The 27,974-nt window shown below is 46.8% G+C and overlaps 1 protein-coding gene across 1 annotated transcript; it reads left to right on the top strand.

Moving 5' to 3' along the window:
• The first annotated feature begins 670 nt into the window (after window positions 1-670).
• TMEM248 (transmembrane protein 248) lies at window positions 671-27,974 on the top strand. The gene is made up of 7 exons (XM_047779929.1): window positions 671-921; window positions 16,760-16,936; window positions 20,056-20,341; window positions 22,129-22,279; window positions 23,318-23,501; window positions 24,614-24,757; window positions 25,255-27,974. The coding sequence occupies exons 2-7, from the start codon at window positions 16,769-16,771 to the stop codon at window positions 25,273-25,275; spliced, it is 954 nt and encodes a 317-aa protein (XP_047635885.1). The 5' UTR covers window positions 671-921; window positions 16,760-16,768; the 3' UTR covers window positions 25,276-27,974.

The following is a 27,974-nucleotide window of genomic DNA, read 5'->3' as shown; positions in this document are numbered from 1 at the left end:
TCTTTGGTATTTGATTACACATGAATATATGACTATATGCGCATTGTTTTTTTCCTCAATTCTTAGTGATTATAAACAGTGATGCTAGAAACATCATTAGATCTACTTATGCAGATATGCAGGTGTTTCTCTGGGGTAACATTCTCCAGAGATAATGTGTATCTTCAAGTTTACTGGACAAGGCCAAGTTTATTTTACGAAATCATTTTGTAATTTTGAATGTACAAAATGATACTTTCATCAGGAGTGATTAAGAGAGGAGCACAGAGAGACACCGACACACACGCACACTCACGCACTTAGGTCTGCACACACCCTGCACTCACCCATCACACACTAAAGATTCACGCACAGGTCCGCTTTTTTGCACAGCCTACAGCTTTGTACATAATGCACACCGACACACACAGATCCACAAACGTGCACCACACACGCACACTCACCGCAGTCACTCACAACATCCCCACTCACACCCTGACGCTCCAACATACTTCCCGCACGCCACGCCCGCAGGCACGCAGCTCACGTACTCACGCTAAAGCCCTCACGTGACCCAGCCCAGAAGCGTCCTCTCCGCCGCCCGCGACCCAGGAGTCTTGTCCCGGCTGGGCCGCCGTCGGACGGCAGGTGTCGGAGGTCAAGGCGGCGTTGGCGGTGGTTTTTTTTTTTTTTTCTACCCGGAAACCACGGCTGCGGGACCTGCGGACTAGCTTGTGTCGCGGCAGCGGGAGCCCGGGTGGTCTCTGGTCCTCGCGTCGGCCCCCCGGAGCCGGACGCTGCCCCCGGCGCGGCGGGGAGGATGGTGCCGAGCGGCCCCGGGCCCGCCGCGCGCCGCCGTGAGTGAGCTCCGAGCGGCCGCGGGCGTCCGCCTAGCAGCTGGCCCGGCCGGGCCCGGGGCGCGCCGCTGCCCACCGGGGCGAGGTGAGCCGGGGCTGGCGGGCGGGGGTCGACGCTCGGCCGGAGCTGACTGCCGGGCCGGGTGGGCCGAGCCGGCCGGGTTTCTCCCTTTCCTTTCCGGGCTGAAGCCCCCACCCCAGTGCCGGTGGGGGGTCGCCCCGCGTTGGCTCGGGTCTGGCCTGCGCTCGTATCCTCGGCCTGGTCGCCTGCCATCGGGGCCCTTGCGTCTCCGGAGCCAGGGTTTCCAGGCCGCCCTCGAGATGGTAGGACTTCCTACGTCTGGAGCTGAGGCCTGGATCGTTTGGATTTGGCTCGGGGAACATATTGGTAGTTTTCCCATTTTTGACGTTGGATTGTGTTTGCGTTGCTCCTCCTTTTGCAAATGGTACACATCTCAGAAAGAAGATGGGAGGGAGAGACACTTAAATGAAGTAGTGGTATTTTTTGTGTGTGTCAGGCTTGGTAAATATCCAGAGATGGGGTGGATTCTTATCCTCACTTCTATTTTAATAAGACAAATTAGGGACTGGCTTCAAGGCATGTAGTTCTGCTTCCCTTGATAGGCACCATCAGGAATAAGACCAGGCCTGTTGTGCTGTTTTGAATTGTGGAGACACCATAACCGGTGGACAGCTGGTGAGGGGGCCTTTTTTGAAGAATCCGATGTCTGTAGTTTAGTTCTCGGTTAGCAGATGACAGCCTTCGCTGAGTGTTGAACGATGAGCTTCTTTGCGGTCAGCTTGAAAGCAGGAAAGCTTGCGGCTCCTGAATTGCTCCTAGCCTGCCTCAGAGGTGAGCCGGGTCTGGGAGGTAGCGGTAGGAAAAACTCCAAGGTTGATGATGCTCCTTCAGTAAATTGGCTTGCTCGTTTTTGATCAGCTTGAGGTCTGAGCATTTGTAGCCTAGCTGTAGATGAGTGGTCCATCAGTGCTTGAATGATGAGAGCACCGTCCTGCGCCCTCTTTTCACCTGAGGATTCTCCAAGGAAGTAGACCTGTTGTGCTGCTAAGATATACTTCATGACTCCAAGGCTGTTTACACTCTGCCGGGAGGCAGGCGGTGAGTTTTCCTAGTAAAGGAGCAGCAGGGATTTCTGTGACCTAATTGAAGTGGCCTGGAAACAGGGCTGCCACTGACATCTGGGTCCTGGGATCACCGAATGGGCTGCAGCTGTAGCTGCTGAGCGGCAGAGAGACAGACCTGAGTGCGAGTGGAGTTTCTCCCCGCCAGAAACATACTTGGAGAAAAAGCAATAGGCTCTCAAATGTGGCAAGACTTTGTTGCCATATGGAGATACCAGCCGTGAGGGAGGACTTACTTCAGGTTGGGACCAGAAAAGGCTTCATAGAGGAAGTGACTTTTGAGGTGGACCACAAAGGCTCAGGAGGATTTGGATCTTTCAGAATTAGCTGGGGAATGAAAGAGCAAAGGACCATTTGGCGGAAGGGCATCCAGTCTTGGTAGCTGGGCAGTAGGTACCTGGAAGTATTGACAGAGGCAGCTGGCTAAGGGTTAAATGCTTTCCTAAAACAGGAAAACACAGGTTGCCCAGTCTGGCTTTTGGTAGATGACTGGGTTCTAGAGAATTGTTTTCATTTGATGAGTTTATCTTGTTCTATTAAACAGCCAGTGATATCAAGTGGTGCTTATTTTAAGGACAGTGAAGAAGATGCCGGTGGTAATTCCTGTCTGGCATTAACAATCAGGATATTAAATTTGGTGTCTGCGAGTTGTTTCACTGCCTGTATTTAGTTTGCAGGAGCACAGCTCTAGCACCATCTCTGCCACTCTGGCTGCAGCCAAGTGATAAATGGCAGCTCTTAGCCGCTCTCCCGAGTGTTTATAATGACATCGAGTCCACTTGACAGAGATGCTGTTTGTTTCTTTTACCCAGTTGTTGAAGAACCTTTGAAGCTGTTCAGAAAGGACAGCCTGTAATTGCCCTGGAGCCTGATGACTGGGACCTCCCCTCACTGGTCTTAACCTTAGCTTTTCTTTAAACATGCTCAGGACTGTCTTAACTTGTTCATACTTCTCTTCGACTCTTCTTCCCTCTCTGCCCACTGCTCTCTCTCCTTCTTGTTATAGCCAAGTGTCTGAAAGAGGGTGATCGAAGGGGGCTGGCCGATCTGTGGGATGTTTCTGTCTATATTAACATGCCCCAGAATAGCACTGTCATGTAAGAGGGCTTTAGAAGTAGAAGAAAAATGTTTTTACTATGACATTCCATTTTTTTTTTTTTACTCTGACATTCCAATTAAAATGAAAAAAGGAAATAAAGGAAAGACAGGCTTTTTAGCAAATTGAATTTCCATTTAGGATTTGTTTTGATAAACATCAAAATCCTTCACTTATCTTTCCATACACCAAATACATTTCACCAGAGGTCTGCCACTCTCTGTGTACCAGGATATACGTAAGTGTGGTCCTGAGTGGTGATAGTTTGCAAAGTACCATCATTTGCCGGTTGGACTTCTGTGCTGTTTGTTTCTCAGAACATCTCCCAGTCATTATGCTGACGTCGGATGTTATAATTTCACATTGAGCTTTTGGTGTTCATTTAATTTTGTCATCGTTAAGTTTTAATATGGGGATACTTTTAATATGGTTTTTAAGTAGTCAGCAATTAAAAGGAACCAAGAACAAAGGGATAAGTTATCTTTAGGACTAATAAATTTCAGGACCAAGATGAGTTTGTTTGTTAAAAAGAGAAGGGAGCATGTTGGAAGTTCCCATGATTTTATATCATGACTTTGAAAATGGAGCAGTGCACTGTTTAGTTATAAGCGAGTAGAAATACAGCCAAAGTCTGTATTTGGGAAATAAAGTCGTGAAACTATATCAGCCCACATCATTCTTTTTACTTTTGTCTTTATTTGAGTACTGATGTTGCCTGAAATGCATGTTTTGCCACTAAAATTTTCTGCTTTCTGTGGTCATTTCTCTTTTGATCATTTAAAACCTGTAGAGTTGTTGTGAAAGTCTCTTTTGCACTATGAATTATATTAGATTAAGAAACGAGAAGCCCTTGGGCAGGAGATTCCACTCGTCTTTGCTTTATACCCTGATGAGGGTACTGAGGTAGGAGACGCCTTGCTAAAGAGATGGGAATAAGGTCGCCCTTGACCTTAATTATGCTTTTTATTGACTAAAGTACATTTTATCTGTTGCACGTGAAATTTTTTTTTTTCCAACTTGGCATTGGACTTAAAACTTATCAACCCTGGTATTGTGATTGATGGCACAGCTTTTGGGGTCCGATGAATTAAGTCATAGTCTTAATTACTTACTGCCACTTATTTGTGGTATAACCTCCTACAAGTTACTCAACCTCTTTTGTCTCAGTTTCCTCTTTGGTAAAACGGAGATAGTAATATCTGCTTAGCAGTATTGTGAGGATTAAAAGATAGGACATTCGTAAAGCTCTCGGCATGGTGCCTGGCACACGGCACACTGTCAGTGGTGGCTGTTAGAAACAGCGCTCTCTCTCTCTCCTTAGCCCCTAATGTGAGAGGCTTCTGCTTACGTCACTATTGAAATCTTCCTTGCAAAAATTGTCTGGATACTTTTCAGTGTTTATCTCATTGGATGGGGTTGATTCTTTATTCAAACCCACGGCATTTACTGGGAGGCAGAAGGGCACTTCGTGGTTAATGCCTGGGCTCTGGAGGCTGATGGATTTGAATCCAGGTCCACTCAATGACCTTGGGCAGGGTAGCTAACGTCCTTGTGCCTGAATTTCCTCGTCTGTCCAACACAGATGTTGTGAGCATTGTATAAAATACGTGCCGAACTCTTAGACTCCTGTGCCTCGCTCACAAAGAGCGGGTGGGCGTGTGAGATGTTGCCCTGCCCCGGGTGGGAGGCGTGGGGAAACGGCATCAGGGAAGTGACAGCCCGCAGGAGCCGTCGCGCTTGGCGTTCAGTTTGGCTGAAGAGGAGGCAGTGTCGGTGGAGCTGGAGTGAGAGCTGCTGTTGAGAGACGTGGAAGAGGTGGGGTCGACAGGGCTGGTGATGGTTGTAGAGAGAGAGCGAGCCCAGGATGGCTGGCAGGGGACCTTGGCAGAGATCTGGGTCTTCCTCTACAGGGAGGGGTTGATGTGGAGTCTTTGGGTAGGTTTTGGCCTCGGTGGTTCCAGGTGCCAGTGGGTCATCGACACAGAGTTCCAGCAGGTAGATGTTTCCATCTGAAGTGGGGAGGCAGGTGGAGCGGACAGGAAGCCAGGAGGGAGGGTGTCCACCCTGAGCAGGCCCAGCCAGGGCTCAGAGGAGCCCCAGCTTTCGACGAAGAGTGGGAAGGCAGGGTGGCCGGACACGGGAGAGGAAAGCCAGGAGAGTGCGGTCCTGGAAGCCCGAGGCGGGTGTGGCCCCCGGTGCCCGATGCCTCTGGGAGAGGCGGTGAGGACAGGACCCGCACTGTGGCTTTAGCTTTGAGACCTGGACCTTTCGCCGCAGACATCCTTGACCTGCATTTGGCTCCCTGAGGGTCTTTTCCGTCTGTCCTCGCTGCTGCTGCAGTGCCGAGGTAGCGGGGCGTTGAGGGTCACGGGGTCTCTCTGATACCAGCCCGTGGCCTCCTCTCTGCGGAGGCCTGGGTACTTGGCCATCTCATCCGTTAACCTCTTTAGTAGGCTCAGGGCTTACAGGCCCGTGAGGGTCTCGGTATTTGGGACGTGCTGCTTTAATCTTCACGTTCAAAGCGGGCCTCCGTCCCACATCAGGGTGGGTTCCTGCCGTCCTCCCTCCGTCCGAGGCCAGGGTGCTTCCTGCAGCAGGGTTGGAGCAAGCTGGCCTCCCTCGTCCTCCCCTCTCAGCACCCCCGTGGCGTCTCCCACCGCGGCCCTGACTCCTGGTCGCTTCGGAACTTTGCAGAGGGCCCGACTTGAAAGGAGCACTCTAAGGAATTTCTCCCTTAGCCTCAGGTTGGAAATGCAGTTTACTAAGCTGAGTGGTGGTTTTCTTCTTCAGGGGAAGTCAGCTCTTTGATCTGGGTCTCAAGTAGTGGTGTAGCCTGTCTTCACATAAGGTAGGAACTGTGTAGGAAATACCATCTGGGAGTGTGGAATCCCCACGCTGTCCAAAGAGTCTAGCTTTAAACTTGGACGAGTCGCCACGTGGTGTACTTCACAGTATGTGGGCTCCCGAGAGAGGGAGAGCGACACCGGAAGGACTCGTGTATCTGGTTAACGTACGTCTTTTTAAATAAGATATTATCAAGTTGCACAGTTACGCGTTTTGGCCTTCACTCGTGCCAAGGGAAGCCTTCCTCTTTTATTAGCTCCTGGGCTCACAGCTGTTGACCCCACCGGCTCCCCTCCCTTGCACTTGAACTGATGGTGCTGACCTGCTGCCTCGGTTTCCCCCTCCCTGCCGTTTTCTCCTCACCAGCTGATTTCTCCCCTGCCAGAGGATGGCTTCAGAGCTCACCTGTGGTCTTGCCAGGTGGAGGAGTGTGACTGGGCAAGCGCAAGGTCCCCTGAGTATTTTTGAAACACAGAGGGGCTCCAAGACCCTTTCTTTTCTCACTCCCAATGCTTGGTCACGTCTCAGGAATATTTGGCTGATACCCCTTCCTTCTTGAAACTCTTCTCCATCCTGGGCACCCTCTGGGCTCATGGTCACTCCCTCCATCCATGCCTTCCCAACCTCTGCCCTGATGGAGGAGCCCCCGCTTGTCTGGAGAAGCTCTGCACCACCTCCCAGGAGCACACAGTCCTGGACTGTCTGGAGGGGTCTAGTCTGAACGTTCTTTCTCATTTCATTTTTGGTTTCTCAGAGATCCCTCCAAGTCCATATCACTGCAAGTTAGGCTTGCCTTTCTTTAGCACCAGGAGGTTTCCTGTCTAGTTATGTATTTTTAGGTGCGTTTAAGAAGTCATTCTTAAGTTCTCTTTTTCTCTTTTATTTATTTATTGCCTTTTTAAATAAAGAGAATGCATACAGTGAAGCGTTAGTAAAGTTTTGGGCGTTCCCCTTGTGGCTCAGTCGTAATGAACCTGAATGTAGTATCCATGAGGACTGGAATTTGATCCCTGGCCCCGCTCAGTGGGGTGAGCGTCCAGCTTTGCCATGAGCTGTGATGAAGGTCTTAGATGCGCCTTGGATCTGGCTTTGCTGTGGCTGTGGTGTCGGCCGGCAGCTTCAGCTCAGATTCAACCCCTAGCCTGAGACCTCCGTGTGCTGCCCAAGTGCGGCCCTAAGAAGCAAAACCAAAAAAAAAAAAAAAAAAGAGTCAGTGACGTTTTATTTTGGCCACAAGCCCAGCAGGATCAATGGAAGATTATGTATAAATTTTATTGTTAGAAATTATGACAAAGGAAATACGTATTCATGATGGAAATGTTAAAAAAGAAAAAGAAGAAAGAATAGGTAATCTCACGAGCTAGCGATAACCACCTCTATTTACACTTGAGGGTATCCTAGGCCTTTTTTTTTCCCCATGTGAGTGCTTTCATGGGTATACATGCTCTTTTACCTGCCAACTCTGAAGTAGCCTCGTTTTGTGTATTTTAGAGCCTGTGTTTTTAACGGCTACATAGTTTTCCTACTGAGAATACATTACTTGCTATTGTTGGGTATCTCGTTTTCCAGTTTTAACTGTTTTCACCACTTGAGAGAACTCTCTTAGCAGCTAAAGTGTTTCTGGCGGTGGATGTTTCCTCAGGTGAGGTCCTTCGAATCACAGAGGTAAAGAGTGTGCTTAGGCTCTAATGCTGTTGGTGTGTGTGGGCAGGTTGGTCTCTAGAAAGTTTGTAACAGCCACGCCTCCCCTTTTTAGGATCTCCCAGCTAATGGGTTGCTTGTGGTAACTCTAGGATAATCTTAGTATTGCCTTTTGCCCACTTAGATTGCAACTTGATGTTTAGTGGTGTCGCTTAACTAGTCTCAGAGCTCTAAGTCCTGAGTGTATGAACTCTGTGTGCTCTCACACACTTGTGAAATTGCCTTTTGGCCGTGTTCTGTGTACCTTCAATCCCTAGACCTTCCATAGAGGCAGCTTCACTGCCCTGGTGAAGTCTTATCTTTATTCTGATGAAAGCTGAATTGGAGTTGGGATGAATGAATATAGGGGAGGGAAGTCGAATAGTGTGCTTTTTCTCTTTTCATTTTCCTCTCCCCATAGAGTTTAATGTATTTTTATTTTTATTTTTTAAAAAGGAAAAATAACATTTTTGATTTATTTTTTTAAAATCTCATAATACATGGTTAATTAATTTGAGCATAAATGACAAAATGTTCTATATTTCCAACATTCCTTTTTTTTTAATGTATTTTTAAATTAAAGGTGACATTTACTGTTGAGAAGATTTCAGAAATTTTCTTGTAATTTGCACGGAAAATTAGTTTAGCCCTTGTTAATTTCATATTTGAAAACACTTGTGAATGGTGGAAGGGAATTTTAAGTTTATGAATTATTTGGATGCTTAATACCTTTATTCAAAAACCAAAAATACTTTCACTTTTTAAGTGAATGCAGTTGGCCTCTTCTGGGACTTTCTCTAATTAAATTGGCTTTCGTTGACATTGCTTGTTAATTGGCGGGTATTTATGTTGAGATGTGTTGACTGTGACATGGTTTAAATTACTGTTAGTTTTCCCTAGAAGTGAACTCAATTCAGATTTTTCTGTTTTTCTAAATGTTTCACAATTGTGGTTCCAGGTGGTGACTAGTTTCCAATTTATTGCATATACTGTTCAGATTTTGTTGTCTTTGTTAATAGAGCTCTACCGTTGATGTTTTTCTCAACCCTATTAATCTTTTTAATATTGTTTCTCAATTGACATATAGTTGATTTACAATATTTTATTAGTTTGGGGTGTACAACGTAGTGACTCAGTACTTTTATAGATTATACTCCATTTAAAGTTTTCATAATTGGCTGTATTCCCTGTGCTGTACATTACATCTCTGTGGCTTATTTACACATAATAGTTTGTATCTCTTAACTCGCAAGCCCCATCTTGGCCCTCCCCCACTGGTAACCACTAATTTGTTCTCTATATCTGTGAGTCTTGTTGCTGTTTTGTTATATTCATTCGTGAGTTGTTTTTTTTTTTTTTCCCCTCCCCGTTTTTGGCTCCACCTGTGACACATGGAAGTTCCTGGGTCAGGGATCGAATCTGAGCCCCATCTGCGCAATGCCAGATCCTTGACCCACTGCACTAGGCCTAGGAATCAAACCGGCAGTGCCACAGAGACAAGCCAGGTCATTAACCGTCTGTGCTACAGTGGGAACTCCCGCTTTTTAGATTCCACATTTAAGTGATAATATACAGTATTTGTGTCTGTCTTATTTCACTAAACATAATGCAATCCAAGTCCATCCATGTTGCTGCAAAAGGCAAAATTCATTCTCTTTTTTATGGCTAAGTAATATTCCATTGTAGGTATGTACCTCATGTGTATTCATTCATCTATTGGTGGACACTTAGTTGCCCCTGTCCTGACTGTTGTAAATAATGCTGCTGTGAACATTGAAGTGCATGTATCTTTTTGAAGTAATGTTTTTATTTTCTTCAGATATGTACCCATTTCTGGATCATATGGTAGCTCTAATTTTTATTTTCTTGAGGAACCTCCATACTGTTTCCCACAGTGATTGCACCATTTACATCTCCAGCAACAGTGTGCTAGAATTCCCTTTTCCCCACATCCTTGCCCATGTTTGTTATTTGAATCCTATTAATGAGTGGAGAGTTCCCTTTGCTCAACATCCTTGCCAGTAATTGGTATTGTCAGTGTCCTGGGTTTTGGCCATTCTAATAAGTGTGTTGTGGTAGCTCATTGTTGTTTTGTAATTTGCATTTCCTGATGACAGTAATGTGGGAGCATCTTTTTTCTTAGGCTTTTTTTGCCATCTAAAAAGCTCTTTGGCTAATTTTTGCGTTGTTTGTCTTCTGATTGTTGAGTTTTAATAGTTCTTTGTCTGTTTTGGATAACAATCCTTTATCAGATGTCTCTTGCGAATATTTTCTCCCAGTCTGTGCTTGTCCTCTCATTCTCGAAACAGTGTCTTTGTAGAGCAGAAACTCTTAATTTTAATGAAGTCTAGCTTATCAATTGCTTCTTTCATGGATGGTGCCTTCGGTGTCCCATCTGAAAAGTCATCATCACATTCAAGGTCATCTAGGTTTTCTTCAGTGTGATCTTCTAGGAGTTTTAAAGTTTTGCTTTTGTTACAGTCAGGTCTGTGATCCATTTTGAGTTTGCTTTTGTTAAGAGTGTAAAGGTCCGTGTCTCGTTTCACTTTTTCATGGGGATGTCCAGTTGTTCCAGCACCATGTATTGAAAGCCTTGTCTCTGCTTCATTGTCTTGACTTTGCTCCTTTGTCAAAGATCAAACATATTTATGTTGCTCTGTTTCTGGGCTCTCTATTCTCTCATTGATCTCTTTGTCTATTCCTTTGCCAATAGCACATTGTCCTGATTACTTTAGCTTTAGCTTTACAGTAAGTCCTGAAGTCAAAGAGTCCTCTTTGTTCTTCTCCTTTAATATTGACCATTCTGGTCCTTTTACCTCTTCGTATAAACTTTAGAATAAGTTTGTTTATATCTACAAAATAACTTGCTGGGATTTTGATTGGGATTGTGTTGAGTCTGTAGGTCAAGTTGGGAGGAACAGACATCTTTTTATCTATGAACAGGAAATATCTCCGTTTATTCAGTTTTTTGACTTTGTTCATGAGAGTTTTGTAGTTTTCCTCATATAGATCTTGTACATATTTGTTAGATTTATACTTAAGTCTTATTTTTCTTTGGGGGGGGTGCTAATATAAATGATACTGTGTTTTCAATTTCAAGCTCAACTTTTTCCTTGCTGGTATATAGGAAAGCAGTTGGCTTTTGTATATGAGCCTTGTATCCTGCAGTCTTGCTGTAATCCTGCAGTTTTGCTAGATTATTTTTTAGCTTATGTTTTAAGTCTGGATTCATTTGATTCATTCATTTAATGAACTTGCATTTTAAAGTCACTTATTTTGTGTCTGGATATTAATAATACAGAGACAGTAAGGCACATCAGCCTTCGAGGCTGACAGCTTGGTTGGGAAGATAGACATGTACACAGGCAACAATTTCATTCTGTGTGAGAAATTTGCAGAGAATAGTGGGGACATAAAAGTAAAAATGAAAGGTGGTCACTTCTCCCTGAGGGGTTGATGTGGGCAGGAAAAGTTTCAGAGAGTGGGTAACCCTTGAGCCCACTTTTGAAAGGGCAGAGTTGAAATAGTGAGATAGGGTTCATGGTAGGAGGACCAGTGGACACAAAGGCCTGAAACTGTAATCTTGTCTAATATGTTCTGGGAATTGCAAGCCGTGGTCAAACCACTGAGAAGTAGACAAGACGTAGTTTTTAGTTTGGATTGCCGCAAGAAGGAGCTTGGACCTGAACCCTTGGATCCTTGGACTCTGAGATAACTAAGCAGTAGCATGATTAACTTTGCATTTGGAAAAGTCACTCTGACAGCACGTGGAGGGTGGAGTATTTGATAACAGGAAGATGCAGTTGAGACTCTTAGCATATAGCTGCAAAAGAAGATGATGGCATGAAGTTAGCGTGGGAGCAGAGGAGTGTGGAAGGGAAGGGTCAGAAGTACTAGTGTTAAGGAAACACACTTAGGAGGTGTGGGGAGTAAGGCAGAAGTGTCTAGGATGTTTCCAGAGTTCTTGCTGAGATGGGGAATGCAGGAGGCCGCGTCAGATTGGGCAGGAAAGCTGATGAGCTCTGTGTTGTACTTATAGAATGTAGAAGGGTTTCCAGTGAGCACATGGTATACAGGTCTTAGGGCTTTAGAGATATGTAGAGGGCTGATGATCAGTCTCTCATCTTAACAAGAAGACGGGGGAGTTCTCTGGTGGCTCAGCGAGTTAAGGATCCAGTGTTTTCCCTGCTGTGGTTGCTGCTGAGCCCTGGCCTGGGAACCTCCTCACGCCGCAGGAGTGGCCAAAACAAAAACAAAAACCAACCCAAGAGGATGGGGCAGAGTGGCTAAGTCAGAGATACATCTTGGAAACAAAATCTGTAAGATTTGCTGGTGGATTTGATGGATGACAGTGGCGAGGGAAAGTAATGCAGCTAAATCTGTAAAACCAAATACTGTTCTTTGAAAACACAAATACAATACAGCCAGCTCTGGTGAGATTGATTAAAAGGAGAGAGGAGAGGACAAACACACAAAAACATCTGTAATGAAAAGAACATGACTACAAGTAAAAATTAAACAAAGCGCAAGATAATACTGTGCCCCAAATCTTAAAAACCAATAGAAAATAGGCAGTTTCCTAAATAACATCTTATCAAGATTGACTCAGTAGAAGTAGAAAACATAGACTTGCTAAAAAAATGAATAAGTAGTTAAGACAACCCGCCAAAATACCAAACCAAACAAAAATTTGAGGAGTCCAGATGGTTTTTTGGTGAAGGCCTATCAGGCTTCTTAGAAATAGAAGCAAATATCTCATACACGTTGTTCTGAAAAACAACGATGAGTGAGCATCGTCAATTACTCTTAACTAGAATGACTTAGTCATACCAGTCAAGGAGAGAATGATAACAGCCTATAATTTTTTAATCTCACTTATAAATAGATGTGGAAATCAGAATAAAATTTAGCAAATAGAAGTCAGCGGTTATTTTTAAAAATCATGGTTATATTATTTATCCAAGGAATGCGAATGAGTCAGCATGAAAAAATCAGCAAACATAAAAATCATTAACATAGTTCACGTTAACAGGATGAAAGGAGAAACATGAGTTGTTCAGAGGTTGCAGATAAAGCAACCTCTGAACACTTATGTGCAATGAAATCTTCTTTGCAAACTTGGAATAGAGGGTACTTTTTTTTTTCTTTATGGCCACTCCTACAGCAAATGGAAGTTCCTGGGCCAGGGATTGGATAGGAGCTGCAGCTGTGACCTGCGCCACAGCTTATGGCAACACTGGATTCTTAACCCACTGAGCGAGGTCAGGGATTGAGTCTGCACCCTCACAGAGACGACGTTGGGTCCTTAACTGGCTGAGCCACAACGGGAACTCCTGGAGGGTACTTTCTCGACTCAGTGAGGGATTTCTTTCAGAAACCTTTAACAGATACTGTATTTAATCAAAAGCATTTCCTTTAGAGCCAGGAGTGAGGCAGGGATTCCTGTAGTTGCCACATCTATTCATCATTTCACTGAAGGTTCTAGTCAAAGTAGTAAGAAAAAGAAAAACAAAAAATGGCCACAAGCTGTGGTGTAGGTCAAAGATATGGCTTGGATCTGGCGTTGGTGGCTGTGGCTGTGGTGTAGGCCGGCAGCTGCAGCTCTCATTTGACCTCTAGCCTGGGAACCTCCATATGCTGCAGGAGTGGCCCTAAAAAGAAAAAAAAAAAAATGAAATGAGGGTTGGAATGAAACACTGTTATTGCTTGCAATATGACTGTCAAGAGAAGCACAAAGAGGCTAAGTAGAATTTAAAAGATTGTAGCAAAGTATCTGGAATCAGGGTCAGTATACAAAAGTTTATTGCTGTTATATAGACTAATAACAATGGAAAATGTTATTTGTAGAAGATGCTATCAATGGTAACAGCATAAATTAGTATGTCTTTGAATCAAACCAATAAGATGTGGAAAAGAAAATTTTAAAAAACTATTTAAAAAGAGAGTTCCAGAGTTCTCATAGTGGCGCAGCAGAAACAAATCCGACTAGGAGCCATTAGGTTCGCGGATCCCTGGCCTCTGCTCAGCCGATTAAGGGTTGTGAGTTGCTGTGGCTGTGGTGTAGGCTGGCAGCTATACCTCTGATTAGACCCATAGCTTGGGAACCTCCATGTGCTGCGAGTGCAGCCCTAAAAAGCCAAAAAAAAAAAAAAAAAGAGTTTGCTAGTAACCTAGCAGTTAAGGGTTTGGTGTTGTCACTGCTATCTATGGTTCAGGTTCCATCCCCGGCCTGGGAACGTGTGCATACCATGGGCATGGCCAAAAAAAAATGATCGAAGAAGTGGGCCCAAATAAATGGGTGCTGCTAAAGGATATGGGATTTCTGTAGGAGATGATGAAAATGTTTTAAAGTTGGTTATAGTGGAGTTACTGCTGTGGCACAGTGGCTTAAGAATCTGACTGCAGTGGCATAGGTCCTGCAGAAGGTGCGGGTTCCATCCCTGGCCCAGTACAGTGGGCCAAAGGATCTGGTGTTGCCACAGTTGCAGCGTGGATTCAGTCCATGGCCTGGGAATTTCCATATGCTTTGGGTGCCACCTTTCAAATAAATAAATGATAGAGTTGGTTATAGTGATGGTTGCCCAGTTCTCTGAATTGAATTGTATACATTGAATGAACCTAGGTATGTGAAATATACCTTAATAAAGCTGTTAAAAAAAAAAAAAAAAACCATATGGCAAGAGAGACCATAAACCATAATAAAGAAAACCCAAAGACTTGGAGTAGTTATCTATAACATAAAAAAATTTGGAAGAGGTTCCGTGTCGAGAATACCAAAAAGAACTTTTAAGCATTAGTAAGATATAGACAAACACCCTACTGGTAAATAGACAAAGATTCAGGCAGTTCACCTAGGAAGAAACTAAATGGCTGATAAAGAAGTACAAAAGTACTCTGTTTCAGGGAGATGTTATTCAAAATAATGGCAAGGAGTTCCTGTCATGGCTCAGTGGTGAACGAATCCAACTAGGAACCATGAGGTTGCCGGTTCAATCCCTCGCCTTGCTCAGCGGGTTAAGGATCCGGCGTTGCCATGAGCTGTGGTGCCGTGAACGTTGCTGCAGCTTTGGGGCTCTGGCGTAGGCCAGCGGCTACAGCTCTGATTCAAGCCCCAGCCTGGGAACCTCCATATGCCGCAGGAGTGGCCCAAGAAATGGCAAAAAAAAAAAAGACAAAAAACAAATAATAAAAATAAAATAAATAAGATAATGGCAAGATACAATTTCACATCAATCTTTTTGGTCTGAATCAGTAAGATTGCCTTAGCATATCGTGTTGGCACGAATTTTGGGAAACAGAGTGAGCTTGAGCCCTTTCCTTGCTGGCAGATGTGTAAACTAGTACACGTTATAGGGAATCTGACAGTACAAAGTCAAGTTGCAGATGGGCCTACCCTGTGACCTCCTTGTGTTAGAACCACGCTTGCACCTGCTGTGGTGCCCTTTGTGAGCAAAACAGTAGAGAGAACCCAGCTGGGCTCCACAGCCCGCAATAACTGTGATGCAGTCGCATCCTGTACAGCAGGTAAACCCAGTGGACTGGGTCCACAGAGAGAAATCCCAGAAACAGAACTTCAGGTCAGAGACTCTTGAGAAAACAAAGCCCCCAGCTGGGCTTATTGCATATGGTTGCTCTTTGTTCTCGGGGGCTGTTGAGGCGTCTTTTTCGCTCCAAAAGTTAAAGCTTTTGGAGGTTTTTTAAAATTGCTCTTTTAGTGTTGTAGTCTGAGCATATATATACATATAAGAGCTTATTATGTGCCAGCTCCTGTTCGAGGGGCCAAGAGCTGGGGTTCTAGCAGTGAACAAGACAGGCAGAAATCTCTGCCCTCATGGCGCTCACAAGTGAAGGATGAGAGACTCTAAACAAGTAGCAATTGAACTGTACCCTTGGCCGGCACTGAACAGAGTGAAGGGAGTAGCAGGTCCTGGGAGACCAGGGGCTGAGGTTGGGCAGGGAAGGCCTGTCTGAGGAGCTGACTCCTGAGCAGAGACCTGCATTTTAAGAAGCACAGGCAAATGTGTGGAAATTTGGGGGGAAAGCATTCCAGGCAGAAGTGAAAGCCTTCAGATAGGACATGTTCACAAATTCCAAGAACAGCAAGATACTTGGGAAGAAGTTTAGCAAAAAAGTGCAAAGATACACTTTGATAACTACGAAATACTTGTTGAAATAAAGAGAACATAAGTGAATGGAAAGGCGTCCCAGGCGCACGGACTGGAAGACAGTCCTGCTAAGGTGGCAGCGCTCCCCAGACCGATCTACGGATTCCGGGTGATCTTTATCAGAGCCCCAGCTGCCTTCCTTGCAGAAACTGACAACTTAGGAAAAAGAGCAAGGCCAGAGCACAATGAGCAGGGAGGGCATGCCGGTGATGCAGTCAGGGAGGTCGGCGGGACGACTGGACCCTGACACCCTGTGGGCCTTCGCAGGAATCTCATCCCAGGTCGGGTGGGAAGCCTGAGGAGGGCTGCCAGAGGGGAGCGAGGCAATCCAGTACGGACTGCCTCCTCTCTGCCAGGTGCCAGGAGGGTCAGGATTGTGGTGGTGAACAGGGCGGAATATCGGATAAACAGGATTCAGCTCCAGTGGTAGAAAACGAGAGCAGCCTCAGTTTATTTTTGTACATGTTGGCATGTATTTGGGTCGTATTACTGACCTTCCTACTGACCTTGAAAGAATGCCTGTCTTTCAAGATCTTACTGCTTGGAAATAATGGGAACTAATGAGTTAAGTGTTTTTCCTTCTAGTCTTTCAATTTTTTTTTTTTTTTGCTTTTTAGGGCTGCACCCATGGCCTATGGAAATTCCCGGGCTAGGGGTCGAATCGGAGCCACCGCTGCTGGCCTACACCACAGCCACAGCCCCGCCAAATCCAAGCCTTGTCTGTGACCTACACCTGAGCTCACAGCAACGCCAGATCCTTAACCCACTGAGCAAGGCCAGGGATCAAACCCGAGTTCTCATAGATACTAGTTGGGTTTGTTACTGCCGAGCCACAAAGGGAGCTCCCCTTCTAGTCTTTGAAATGGATTTATGATGAAACAGTTCGCAAGTTCTGTAATGAGTGACCTGCTCACCCCGCGACATCGTTCAAGAGAAGTGAGAATCATAGGCTTTCTTCTGGCAAGTCGGTGAGTCTTCTGGTTAATTCCTTTCAGGTGCAGCTGATGAGAATAATGTTCAGCATCAACCCCCTGGAGAACCTGAAGCTGTACATCAGCAGCCGGCCCCCCTTGGTGGTCTTTATGATCAGCGTAAGCGCCATGGCCATAGCTTTCCTGACCTTGGGCTATTTCTTCAAAATCAAGGAGATCAAGTCACCGGAAATGGCAGAGGTACGGTGTGTTCTAAGTTCTCCTCTCTGACCGGCTGGACTTTGTACAGTGGGAAAACCTTTGGCTCCCCACACACCTTTCTTTGGTTGTGACCTTCAATCCCGGTGAGAAAGAGTACTATTTACTCCAGGATTTCTGTCTTGCATCTTGCTGTGACTCACTGTTAGGAGATAACCTAGCCAGAGAGGTAACTGATTTAAGTAATGCTACCAGTTTCAGTTAGACGGTTTCAGCAATGAAACATGTATTTTGGAAAGTATAATTGTAAAAGGTTTGTGTCAAGAACTATAACTGCTTTGCCATTCGTATTAAATTAGCTAATTGTAATTTTTAAGAACAACAAACATTTGTTATTTTAAAACCACATAGCATCATGGAGTTTTATCAGCTGTACTGATAGCTTTTTCACTGGATAAGAAAGGATTACTAAAAAAGTTAGTAAGCAGGTACTTATTTTGTTTTCTACATCAAGGAAAACTTCAGTTATCACAAACCTGCTGTCTAGACTTTATTTTTTGGTCAGTTTAAATGAATTATTCCAGCCTTGCTCCGCAGTCCTTAGTCTAGGCGTACATAGTTTGGACAGTCGTAATACAGATTTTAAAAGATGTGTTTCTGCATATCAGAAAATAGTTAACAATCTTGTTTAATAGAGGTGAATGACAGTATATCTGTTAATTTATTTTACGTGTAGAAATTATGCTGAATCAAGATACGGTGAATTTACTGGTGGATAAGTTTCTTTTAGGACAAATTAGTTCCCGTCTTAGTAGATTCCGTGAGTGCCTTCTCATAAACCTTTTTTTCCTTGGGTGTGTTTGTTGGTGGGGGTGGGGATGGGGGTGTGGATAGAGATGGTGGTGTAGTCACACGATGTGTGCCTTGTGATGGAGAGTCCTCTGGGTGTGATGGTGGCCGTGGCTTCCTCTTGTGCTCTGTGGCCTTCCAGATCAGAGCCGACTTTGGCAAGGGGAACCACCTTCCCACATGAACGCGCTAAGACAAAGTAACAAGCTTTAGCTTTCTCTCCCATGAAACCCTTCCAAAGAGTGTATCAGGAGACCTGCTGGCTGCCTTAACTCGCCCTCTTTTCTGACCCTGCCTGACTCTTTAAAGGTTGTGCAAACGGGCTATGTCTGCCTTTGGGCTACAGTGAATATTCTCATCACAACGGAAGGTCACAGCCTCCTGGTACTCCTTTCCTTGGACACTCAGCCAAGGCCACTGGTTAAGATGTCGCCTGGATAATCATCCCTTAATGATCAAAATGCGGCTCGACATTGGCCTCGGCCACTTGTTCAGAATGGTCTCAGACTCTGCAGGAAAGCTAGGGCTGCACAAGGCTGCAGAACTTAGAGTATGATTTAGTGATTTTTATTTTCAAATGAGGATCCTTGGTGTATGGGTAAAGTTTGGGTCTGTGAATCAGAAAACTTAATGCTGAGCCTGCCTTCAACTCAAATGGAATTGGGGAGTTGCTAATTTGCTCCGGGCCTCAGTTTCCTCATGTGTGGACTGTGAAAGGATGAGTCTAGAACGTTCATTTTCAGCCCTAATATTCTTGGACAGTCTGCCGAGATGGTAGGTGTTAAGGAAAATGTGATTTGAAGCATCTGGTTGTCCTCTTACTAAATGCCAAATAGGGGTAAACTGAGGCTATAGAGTTAGACTTGACTGCCTAAAGATTACTCAGATGGCATTAAGAGTTTTTGGAAGTACAACTTGGTTTGTCTTCACATTTGGCACCTTTTTTTGTAGATCATGTTGCTTGGGAGAAAGAAGTTGTATGTAAGTAACATCTTAGGTTGATTTGTTGTGGCTGTTTTAGCCTCAGTTCACCTTTGGGTGTCTGCTAAAATTCAGACCGACCCTGGTGGGGAGTTCCTGCAGGTTAAGGATCCAGTGTTGCTGCAGCTGTGGCTTGGGTTTGATCCCTGGCCTGAGTACTTCCATAGACTGCAGGTGCAGCCAAATCCAAAACGAAGCAACACAAAACCACCCCAGACCCTCGTGGGTACTTTTTTTTTTTTTTTTGTCTTTTTGCCGTTTCTTGGGCTGCTCCCGTGGCATATGGAGGTTCCCAGGCTAGGGGTCGAATCAGTGCCGTAACCACCAGCCTATGCCAGAGCAACTCGGGATCCGAGCCACATCTGCGACCTACGCCACAGCTCACGGCAACACCAGATCCTTAACCCACTGAGCAAGGCCAGGGACCAAACCCGCAACCTCATGGTTCCTAGTCGGATTCATTAACCACTGCGCCATGACGGGAACTCCCCTCGTGGGTACTTTAGTATGTTGGTATCAGTTTTAAAACTGCTTGTGTTTTAAATCACCATTGCAGAAATTAAGAGAAGCCTGAAGACATCTTTTTTCCTCCCTTTTGAAATTGTTTCCGCTCTAAAGTGGCACCCAAAGTCCATGGCGAGGGGGAAAGAGTACCACGAGTGCTGGTATTTACTGAAGTCTTGCATGCTCAAGAAAGAAAGGGGGTATAAAACGGACCTTTTGAGAAACTATTTTAAGGCAGCCTTAATTTTTAAATAATAGTAACTGCTAAATGAGTTTGGGTTTGTTCAAGCTTTGTTTTCAAGTTTGATTCTGAGGCCAGGTTATTTTATTATAATAATGCTTTTTAATTTACATGTTTTCTTGAATGACTTGATTTAATCTGTTTGTTTTATATCTCATGCCAATGACAAGTTCATATTTTATTCTTTTTCAGCCACACCCAGGGCATATGGAAATTTCTGGGCCAGGGGTCAGAATTTGAGCCACAGCTGCAACTGGGGCAACTCTGGATCCTTAACCCACTTCCCCCAGCCAGGGATTTGAACCCATGCTGCCATAGAGGCAGCGCTGGATCCTTCATCTGCTATGCTGCAGCAGGAACTCCAAGAGTTCATATCTTAGATTACGAGTGTGAGGGCAGTTTGGAAAAACCACACTGTCATGGCAGCACAGGAGGCCCAAGGCTGTGTTGTCGTCGTTTTAAAGGACTGACCCTGAGGTGCAGTTTCCTGTTGGGTGACTCCACACCTGGGTCGTGACGAGATCCTGGCGCTGGAAGCATTTTCAGACGACTGACACCCATTTCTCTTTCTTTCATTTTACTGAAGGATTGGAATACTTTTCTGCTGCGGTTTAATGATTTAGACTTGTGCGTATCAGAGAATGAAACATTAAAGCATCTCACAAATGACACCACAACCCCGGAAAGCACAATGACCAGCGGCCAGGCCAGAACGTCCACCCAGTCCCCGCAGTCCCTGGAGGACTCAGGCCCAGTGAACATCTCAGTGGCAATCACCCTAACCCTGGACCCGCTCAAACCCTTCGGCGGGTACTCTCGCAATGTCACCCATCTGTACTCGACCATCCTAGGGCATCAGATTGGACTTTCAGGTATGTGAGTCTTAGCCGGTTCCCTTGCAGGCTTTCTTGGGCCACACCTAGGCAAGACAGAGAGCATTCACCACGTATGGTTTTACGCATTAGACTGTTCTTTCTGGCTTTTTAGGGCCGCACCTGCGGCATATGGAGGTTCCCCAACCCACTGAGTGAGGCCAGGGGTCGAAGCCACATCCTCATGGATACTAGTCAGATTCGTTTCCACTGTGCCGCAGTGGGTCCTCAGAGACTTTTTTTTTGGGATGTGTCTTCCCCTTTGTTGTGTTTGAACTAAATGAAGTCCAAAAGGTACCATTTCTATTACATTGTCACTTATTAAAGTGCTTGATACACAGTAGGCTCTCAAAAGCCTATAGAAATGAGGCGGCCCATTTTTTGGTGTCCCCCCAGCCCTTGGCACTTGTCACATATGGAAGTTCCCAGGCCAGGGATCTAACCTGAGCTGCAGCAACTGCAGCCATGCCAGATCCTTTAACCCACTGCGCTGGACCAGGGATCAAATCCTAGCCTCCGCAGTGACCCAAGCTCTGCAGTCAGATTCTTAACCCACTGGGCCACAGTGGGAACTCCAGCCTATTTCTGGTCTTGATACTTAAAAACAAATTTTTTTTATTCTGCTTTATCATATTGGAATTTTCAATACATACAACAAAGACTGCTATTAGGCTTAACATTTTTTGAATGCCAACTGGGTTATGGGTTAAGTGCTAAGAAATGGAAAAAGTCTAAGATCTCTTCTTTTTGGGATTTGGGGATTAAGGCAGAGACAAGCATAACATGAGTTAATGTTTATCAAGCACTCAGAATGGTTCCTGGCACAAAGGAAATAGTATAAAAATGCTTGTTAAATAATATTAAAAATAAGCACCTATAAAACACTGAGCCACTCACTGCCCTTTGACTAGCACTGAGTCCGTGACAGACTGGAAGGGACTGGGGAGAAGGTGGGGAAAGTGGTGGAAGCCGGACTAATCAGGAAAGGCTTCATGCCAGGGGCCTGGCCTTGGAAGAGTCATCTTGGGTTTTTTGCTTCCCAAGAGCCCTTTAAAGTCCCTGCAGGAACTTGGGAGTGCCTGGCAGCCTCCCATTGGTTGTTCTAGCTGAGAGCTGGTCCTGTGTTAGGAAGGTAAGGGCAGCGGCTGGGTTTGCCACGTCGTGAGTGGACCTTTTTCCTCTCCTGTGGCCTTAGGATACCTTGGGATTCATTTACGCTTCATCTCTCACCGGGCCCCTGACCTTTCTTAAGGCTGCTTGTCTGTAAAAGGGAAGCAGTAACCTCTTGGGTCGTGGGTGGGGGAGAGAGGGGTGCACTTGCAGTAAAACACACAAAAGCAGTTTGAAATGGACGAGTGCTGTGCACATGCTCTGACAAATAGTCATGACTTAGGAGTTCCCTGCTGGCCTCCTGGCGCCTAGTGGTTAAGGGTTTGGCGTTGTCATTGCTGGGTCGTGAGTTCCATCCCTGGCCTAGGAACCTTCGCGTGCTGTGGGTGTGGCCAAAAGGAACAAGAAAACAGTGGTGGTCTCTTACCCAGCCCCCAGCCTCCTACCTCAGGCACACCCTCCTTTTGCCATCGTGGGGCTCAGCCAGGGGAGCCGGCCTCGGAGTCTGGCTGGAAAGTGCTCTTATTCCTGAAATCCCACAAAGGCAGGCGTCCTACTTCAGCGGGCTCATGGGTGATTCTCCCGGGGGTTTTGGTTTCAGGATTCATTCAAACCAAGGGAGAATAAATACATGAATTCATACTTCATTTACCAACAATCGGATGTCTCTTTCACAGGCAGGGAGGCCCATGAGGAGATAAACATTACCTTCACCCTGCCCACAGCCTGGAGCTCGGACGACTGTGCCCTTCACGCTCACTGTGAGCAGGTGGTGTTCACGGCCTGCATGACCCTCACCGCTAACCCCGGCGTGTTCCCGGTCACCGTGTAAGTGCTTTCCTGCGCCCAGCGGGTGTGCGCGAGGGGCTCCCACTCACCGGGAGCCCAGCTGGGATGCTTCAGCACATTCCCAGGCCAGCTAGCCTTGTGTGACGCTGCGGAAGTGTCCTCACTGGGGCCTGCGTGTAGGATTGGTTCACTGGGTACACAGAAGGGGGAGCTGGGGGCAAGGAGCAGAGGGTGAGTGTTCTGACAGGGCCTGGTTGGGGGGGCAGGTTTCAGGCTGCCTTTCCTGTTGGTGGAAGCAGCCACAGCAAAGATGCACAGGAGGCTCCGGAAGGACAAAGGATTCTGTTCCTCTCCAGTACCCGGGAAGGGTTCTTTTTAACTTGAGGGTATAAGTTGGACCTTATTTTCCAGGTAACAGTGACTTTCCGTGAAGGAACTTGACTTCATGCTTTTTGAGCCGCTGTCCCCATTTACCTGCCGCTTGGCCCTGAAGGCTTCTCTTGCCTCTCCTTTCTCTGTGAGGGAGGCAGGGATCTATAAATACATGAAAAACACAAGGTGTAGCCTATTTAAAAGAGTTCTATGGTGAATCCTTTTTAAATAATTATCCTGGGATTTATCTCTCTCAGACATTTGGAGGTTTGTAGGACAGGATCAGGCAAGTTAAACATTATTTGCTGTTGGTTACAATATCTGATGGAGGAGTTGGTCTGTAAAACTTCCGTTTGTGACCTGAGTTTAGAAAATTTGAGCAAATGGGCTTAAAAGGAGCAGGTCTATCTCTGACCACATCATATGCGGGAGGACCACAGGTTGAGTTCTGAAGGCAGCAGTCAAACACCCTGAGTGTTTGGGAACCTCCATGTGCCGCAGGTGCAGCCCTAAAAAGACAAAAGACAAAAAAAGAAAAATCACTGATCTAAAAACGTAATGGTGTTTATCTCAGAGAACCAGGTATGTGTCTGACTTTGCCCGTCCACACACGTGGCTCTGCTCAGTGCTGCGCCAGTGCCTGTGGGGGAGGCCCAGGCTGCGTCCCAGCCGCTGAGCATGCGTCTCACCCCTCTGCCCCTGCAGACAGCCGCCGCACTGCGTTCCCGACACGTACAGCAACGCCACACTCTGGTACAAGATCTTCACAACTGCCAGAGATGCCAACACAAAATACGCTCAAGACTACAACCCTTTCTGGTGTTACAAGGGGGCCATCGGAAAAGTCTATCATGCTTTAAATCCCAAGCTTACGGTTATTGTTCCAGATGTAAGTGAGAAAAACCCTGGGTGTGTGTGTGTCCAGGAATGGTCAGAGCAGGCCCTGTTCACCTGCTGGGGGTTAGCTTAGGCCCAGGTGCCCACCTGGGCAGTGGTGGAGACTTGGAAAAACACGCCACCCCTCTGGGTGAGAAAACTCTGCTTCTGTTGTTCCTTTCCTGCTTTGTTCAGTGGGAGTGATTCACTGAGCACTGCCGTGTGCCCGACCCACAGAGGGGACAGCAGAGGCTGGTTCAGTGTTAGTGAAGGGTGTTTGGTTAGTGTCAGTCCGAGAGATAAATAGTTTGGAATTCAGCAAAGGCAGAAGTAAGTGGGAGATGACTCTGGCTACAGAATGATGCCTGGGTAGGATTTTACCTAATGCAGAGGGGGCGGCAGAAGGCGCGCTATTCTGGCCTAGTGGGTTGGTGGCTCAGACTTGAGCCCTCTTTGAACAGACCGCACTGAACTTTTGCAAATGCTCTAGTCTTGTCGGTAGGTGCTAGGTGGATTTCTTTGCGTTTTGCCTGGTCCTTCTCCTCTGTCTCATTTTATCAGCTTGTAGAAGTTAGTGGCCCAGGGGCCTGTGGGAGCGAAACCTTTGGACCTTCTCAGACCAGGCAGTCAGGGCAAGCGGTGTGTCAGGAGGGCTGGCCTGCTCGCCTGCTGTGTGCACGAGGGATGGAGCCGGGGGCCTGGAGCTGTGAGAAGGGACCGGAGTGGAGGCCTGGCTGGGCCTGGTGACCGGGTCCCCGGGGAGATCAAAGAGGTGGCGTCAAGGCTGACCTCCGGTTTCCAGCCAGGGGCCAGTCCTCGTGGGGAAAAGGCCACGGGGAGGAGGGGAGAGGCGTAGCCAGGAGTTGGGAACGCAGGCTTGGGCTGTCTGAGCACGAGGGCGGGACTCAGAGACGCTTTGGGAAGGTGTGGGCGGTGTCGGGGACACCACGTCCTCCCTTACGGAGATCGCACTTTAACAGTTCAGAGGACCGAGCACCTCCTGTGCCCCTGTGAGGCCTAACGTTGAGGCCAGCCTGGAGGGTGGGGACCCTGGTTCCGGGGACCCGGCCTTAAAGCCTCCCCGTGACTCAGGGCAGCTGTTGGCGGTCCCCTCTCTCCATCTAGGATGACCGTTCATTAATAAACCTGCACCTCATGCACACCAGTTACTTCCTCTTCGTGATGGTGATAACGATGTTTTGCTACGCGGTTATCAAAGGCAGACCCAGCAAGCTGCGTCAGAGCAATCCTGAGTTCTGTCCTGAGAAGGTGAGCGGAGGGTGGGGTCCCGCCCGGCGTGTCGCGGGAGGGCTCTGTGTACAGAGGGGCCCCGTCGGTCCTTGGGCCCCGGCTCTGGGCGATGCCTTTCCTCCAGAGAAAGGAAAGGCGATCCTGACCTTCTCGGAGGTCGTCTCCCCTCAGCCCCAGTTACGGCGTCGCGGTTTCAAACACATACCCCGGTCTTGGCCGGAACAAGGTCCGGGCTGGGGGACACGTCCTCAGATCCCTGCTGGACAGCAGCCGACCCTGGAGGTGCCTCCCCTCCGCTTCCATCTGCTTGAGAAAGCGCCTCCCTGATGCTCTTCGGGTTTCCAGACCCTGCTCTCAGCCCGCCGGTGTCACAAGGCTGGCTGGGGCTGGCAGGAGACGTGGCGCTGTCTGTCCCTCGCCTGCTGGGAGAGCTTCCCGGCCTGGGGGGTGCATGCGGGGTGGCTCCAGGGGCTGCGCGGCTGCATGACGGCCTCGCCCCTCTTGTTGTCTTCTAGGTGGCTTTGGCTGACGCCTAATCTCACAACTGCCGTTTTCGGAGAGAGACAGAGCGAACCATCTTCATTGCCTGCTGAACCCAGCCTGGGCCTGGACACTCTGTGAATACATTATCTTGCGGTGTTGGGTCACTCCAGCCAAAGACATTTCAAGTGCCTGTAACTGATTTGTACATATTTATAAAAATCTATTCAGAAGTTGGTCCCGTGATGCACGTGCTTTGCACCGGGTGCAGCCAGAACTCTGCAGCCTCACCCGTGAATGTGGTGGGATGATTCCGCGTGGCGCTGGAGAAGTCCCAGCAGCTGCACGGCCTTCCCAGGGTCACAGGGGCGTTTCACTGCGGGTGGGGTTGAGGTTTGCTTTGGTTCTTGTTTCAGCCCGACATGTACAGAATGTTCAAGACAGTCTGCACCTCTGATATGATATTGCATTTCTAAAGCCACCAATCCATTTTGTGGATTTTATGTGTCTGTGGCTTAATAATCCTAGGAACAACACCAATACCTTTTTCTCCGTTTTGCTTGCAAGGAAACACACCTATCTTCCTCAGTTGTTGGGGTTTTTTTCCCCCCCCTTTGAAGAAAAAATAGTCACATTTTAATACTACTCTAGTTAGGACAGACTTGTGCTTTTCTCTTGAGCAAGAAGTTAAATACTTCAAAGTCACCTACATGGTAAAGATCCAAGTTTCATTTACCGCCTGGACAGTGAGGAGCGTGGTCCTGTTTCATTCGGCACAGACTGTTCCGCTGTTGTCGTCGTCTCTGTTGTCCCTTCCCTCCATTGTAAAAGTTAAAACTGCTTCCTCACTCAAAAGGGCTTAAAAAGGAAGTGCGAATGGCTCTGGGGTAGAAGGTGGCGCTTCTGTTTTCTGGAATGCAGATGACGGGATGGAAAGAGGACGATGACAACTTGGTCTAACAGTTGTGAAAGGGTTTCCTGTTTTCTTCCAAGAGGGAGTGGATTTTCTTCTCTGGGTGTTTTTGTCTGTTTAGGGGTTGGGTTTCTTTTTTTCCGCATTTATTTTTATGCAGTTAACATATTCTCAGAAGGAAATGTTAACCAGTGGAGGAGTAACCGTAAGAAAACAATGTCCCTGAAATTTGAAGGAAAGTGATTCTGATTTGCCATTTATCAGGAAAACCAAAAGCATTTTGCTTTTCTATCGCATTTTGGTGATTTCAGTTCTCTCTCCCTTTTTTCCTTCCAAGCCATCTTCTTTTTAGAACAATTATGCATCTTTTCCAGCCCTTTTTGTTACTTGCATTCTTACTGCTGGGTTTTGTTTGTTTGTTTTCCCCCAAAGAGCTTTTGGCCTCAATAACTCATCATCATTAATGATTTCCATGTTCTGCCAAGCCGTGTTCTCACAGAAGGGCAGTTAACATCTTGGGCGTGACTGTCCGCATTGCTTTCCCTCGACTCCAGGTCTGTCATCTCTTCTGAGTTAGGAGCAGTCCTGCAGTCTGAACTGTATTGGTCCAGAGCATCTGATCCCCGGCATTCTTGAATGAACGACAACGGGGGGCTTTTAGTAAAGGTTATTAAGATAATCATCGTCGTAATTTGATATGTTAATATTCTTTTTAGTACATTTCAAGCACAATGATCCTACTTGTCCATCCAGTTTTGTTTTTGTTTTTTATAAGTTGCTTACATGACGCATGGCTAACTGGTTAATTTTCTCTCTAGAGACTTTGAGAAAGAGCCATTTGGCGTGGCCTTTAGAAACATCAATATCATCACGACCAACAGACTTTTAGATTAAGCTGCTACTGAATTAATAAAGTCCCCGTGAAGTAGAGTTACAGGACTAGATGTACAACTGGCCGAGTACTACAGAAGGAAGACAGGTGAAAGAAGTCAGGTGCACGGGTCTCTTCAAGCCAGCTTGTTACTAAGGTTAAGGACCCTTGTTTTTGTCACTGGGGATGGCTGGGACCCGGGGCCAGGGAGGAGGGACGCTGTTAGGCGTGAGGAGGGGACGTGCCAAAAATGCCCAGACAGTGCGACTTGTCACGAGGCAGGACACACACTTTCAAATCCAGCATCTCCCTGGCAGGTGAGTCTCAAAGATCCCACAGAGACCCAGAGTTGGTCGAGGGTACAGAGGAAGGCTGGGGGGCGCTGGGGGCCTGGGCGAAGAGCTCTGGTGCCCGAGGGGGCATCCACTGACCCTCAGCAGGTCCGGGGGACCTGATGCTACCTGGGCGCTTAGAGGCCAGGCCCGGTCTTCCGCTCTCTTGCTGGGGGACCTCAGGATGAGAAGAGTGTCCCAGACAGGGCCTGTCTGCCACTTGGACGTGACCCCGCGCAGGCGCGCTGGCTTGTCCTCAGGCGTCTTGGGCTGGAGTCCAATGGAAAGGTCAGCAACTTACTATTAAAAAGGTTGTTTCGGATCATATTGATCTCTTTCCTTTCTCCTTTTGTCCTTTCACTGTATGACTTGAATCAGTTTTGATTCTATTTGTAAGTTTCTCGTCGCTAGGAGCCTGCCACTTCCGTTGCATTTTCTTTGGCAGTATGTAGGGATTCAGCGTCCTGGTTTTTCACCCTCCTGCAGGCACTGTGGGGTTTCGAGGGCCAGCGGATCCATTTCACGTCCCTTGCTGCATGATGGTCAGTAGCTGATCTGTTCCGGCATTCACTCCCGGATTGAGTTTCTGTGTTTGAAGTATGTGCATATGTGCTTTCCAGAATAAAACATCGGAGTTTA

The sequence above is a fragment of the Phacochoerus africanus genome, chromosome 5 (assembly GCF_016906955.1).
Source record: "Phacochoerus africanus isolate WHEZ1 chromosome 5, ROS_Pafr_v1, whole genome shotgun sequence".
NCBI classification, from domain to species: Eukaryota; Metazoa; Chordata; class Mammalia; order Artiodactyla; family Suidae; genus Phacochoerus; species Phacochoerus africanus.
Note: the sequence above shows the minus strand (reverse complement) of the source record. Positions and strands in the feature narration are given on the sequence as shown.